Source organism: Nansenia antarctica (assembly GCF_963989245.1).
Source record: "Nansenia antarctica genome assembly, chromosome: 8".
Classification (NCBI taxonomy): Eukaryota; Metazoa; Chordata; class Actinopteri; order Argentiniformes; family Microstomatidae; genus Nansenia; species Nansenia antarctica.
Window position 1 is genome coordinate 39,924,564 of NC_137678.1, and position 2,500 is coordinate 39,927,063.

General features: G+C 47.2%; 1 protein-coding gene across 1 annotated transcript in view; it reads left to right on the forward strand.

Moving 5' to 3' along the window:
- The window catches only part of celsr1a (cadherin EGF LAG seven-pass G-type receptor 1a), a gene marked incomplete at both ends in the record, with an annotated part of 109,981 nt that overhangs the window by 100,859 nt on the left and 6,622 nt on the right, over positions 1-2,500 (forward strand). The window contains 2 exon segments of the mRNA XM_080537529.1: positions 274-448; positions 1,618-1,730. Of these exon segments, the coding sequence (XP_080393655.1) occupies positions 274-448; positions 1,618-1,730 (288 nt within the window).

Below are 2,500 nucleotides of genomic sequence, written 5' to 3' on the forward strand. Positions count from 1 at the left end.
CCAAAGACCTCTCCACCTGCAACTTAGACTAGTATCTATCATGACCTGGGCTGACCCTATCTCTGTCTCTGTCTCTAGCCCTTCCTTAGATTGAGGGATGGAGGGAGTAAGGGAAGGAGAGAGGGAGGGAGGGAGAGGAGAGGAGAGAGAGAGACGTAATTTGAGGCAAGGCGTCCGCCTGAGGGCTGACGGCTCCTCTAACCTGCGACGTCGAACTGACAGGATTGAACGCTGACGGTCTGCCTCCTGTCTGTCTGCCTCGTCTCCCTGTAGTTCGTGTGCACGGTGATCGCCATCCTGCTCCACTACTTCTACATGTGCACCTTCGCCTGGATGTTCGTGGAGGGCCTGCACATCTACCGCATGCTGACCGAGGTCCGCAACATCAACCACGGGCACATGAGGTTCTACTACGCCATGGGGTGGGGCATCCCCGCCATCATCACAGGTGGGGGACGCTTTAGACACACACACACACAGATACACACACACGCATGCACACATACACACATACACACACACAGACATGCCGATCTCTCAACAGGTCATCTTGTGTGTTTACTCCCATGCTGCGACTCGCCCTGTGTTCTGACGACAGGTCTTGTGATATCTGTGGGAAAACGTGGAGAAGGAGGGAAGAGAGAGAGAGAGAGAGAGGCGGGGGTTCGGGGTGGGGCAGATAGAGAGAGAGAGAGAGAGAGAGAGATGCACGAGGAGCAGAGAGATAGTGAGTGTCTCTCTGGTTTCTCTCCAGTGCCCTCTCGTCCTGGAAGACTTCCTCCAGGTGATTATAGTAGCTGCCGGTGCCATTCAGCCCATCACGGGTGTCTGCTTGCACCCTGGCACCAGCTCAAAGCCTGGGCACAGAGGGAGAGGGAATAGGACCCGACTTGACTGAAAGCTTGGAGAGAGAGAGAGAGAGAGAGAGAGAGAGAGAGAGAGAGAGAGAGAGAGAGAGAGAGAGAGCGAGAGAGAGAGAGAGAGAGAGAGGCGAGAGAGAGAGAGAGAGAGAGAGAGAGAGAGAGAGAGGGAGGGAGAGAAGAGAGAAGAGAGGAGAGAGAGAAGAGAGGAGAAAGAGAGAGAGAGAGAGGAGGGAGAGAGCCTGGGACCCAGAGACTGGGACAAAGCTTGGAGAGAGAGAGAGGGGGAGAGGGAAGAGAGAGAGAGAGAGAGAGAGAGAAAGAAAATATGGCCCAGCCCAGCTCTTCTTCTCTTCTGTCATGATGAATAACTGCCCGCTGGATCTGTCTTTCCTGCTGTGGTGCGGTGGAGTGGACAGTGGTGCGGTGGAGTGGACAGTGGTGTTCATATGGAGCCTTTGATGGTTCCTCCTCTAGGGTGGAATAAACAGACGAAACCCTCACACGCTGTATGTTAGCTAAGGTGGTGCAGGGTGAAAAAAAAAAGGTTCTAACTAGAACACAGAAAAGAGTTCTTCGGCTGTTCCTGTGGGAGAACCCTTTGGAGAACCCTCTCGTGTTCCATGTAGAACCCTTTGGGGTTTCCGAGTCGTAGGAGCAAAGTCAAATAGTTGGAAAAACACAGAATTGTAAAAGGGTTGGTTCAAAGGGTCGTGTGGTCATCTGGGATCTCTCTTGAATGACATGTCTGTCTCAGGTCTGGCGGTGGGGCTGGACCCTCAGGGCTACGGGAACCCCGACTTCTGCTGGCTGTCCGTCCACGACACCCTCATCTGGAGCTTCGCAGGACCCATCTCTGTGGTCGTCCTGGTGAGTGCCTGCTCCAATGTCTCCTTGTACTTCTACTGTACAAGTAGATGCAACCTCAGCAAATATGTTCAAGTCAAGACTAAAAACCCATCTTTTCAATATTGCCTTTAAATTACTAAATAATTAAATTATGATTATATAATGATTAAAGCACTTTGAGCTGCAACGTTTGCAGGAAAAGCGCTATACAAATAAAAGTTATTATTATGATTAATATTAATATTATTATTATTATTATTATTATTACAAGTCAGCTTCTGCCTCTGGCCTTGTTTTAGCTACTTCGTTTGGCCTCTCTGAAGTGATGACAAGGATATACATATACAGTATATGCCATTTAGTTGATGCTTTTATCCAAAGCGACTTACATTGTATAACATCCAATGTAAGATTATACAAATACATACATATAATATATATATTATTATATATATTATATTAATTCTATATATAGAATTAATATAATATTAATTATATATATAGAATTTGTCAGTATATACAAAGGTTAGATAGATAGATAGATAGATAGATAGGTAAAATCAAAAATATCATAAGCATTATATACAGTAACATCAGTCCAGTATGATTTAACATCCCCCAGCCTGACTCTGATCACCCCAATACAGCCAGCCGGAGGAGGAGTCTGTCTTATTGCAGCAGACAGAAAATATCTCCATGTCAATGGCCATAATGTCTCTGTCTCTGTCTCTGTCTCTGTCTCTGTCTCTGTCTCTGTCTCTGTCTCTGTCTCTGTCTCTGTCTCTGTCTGT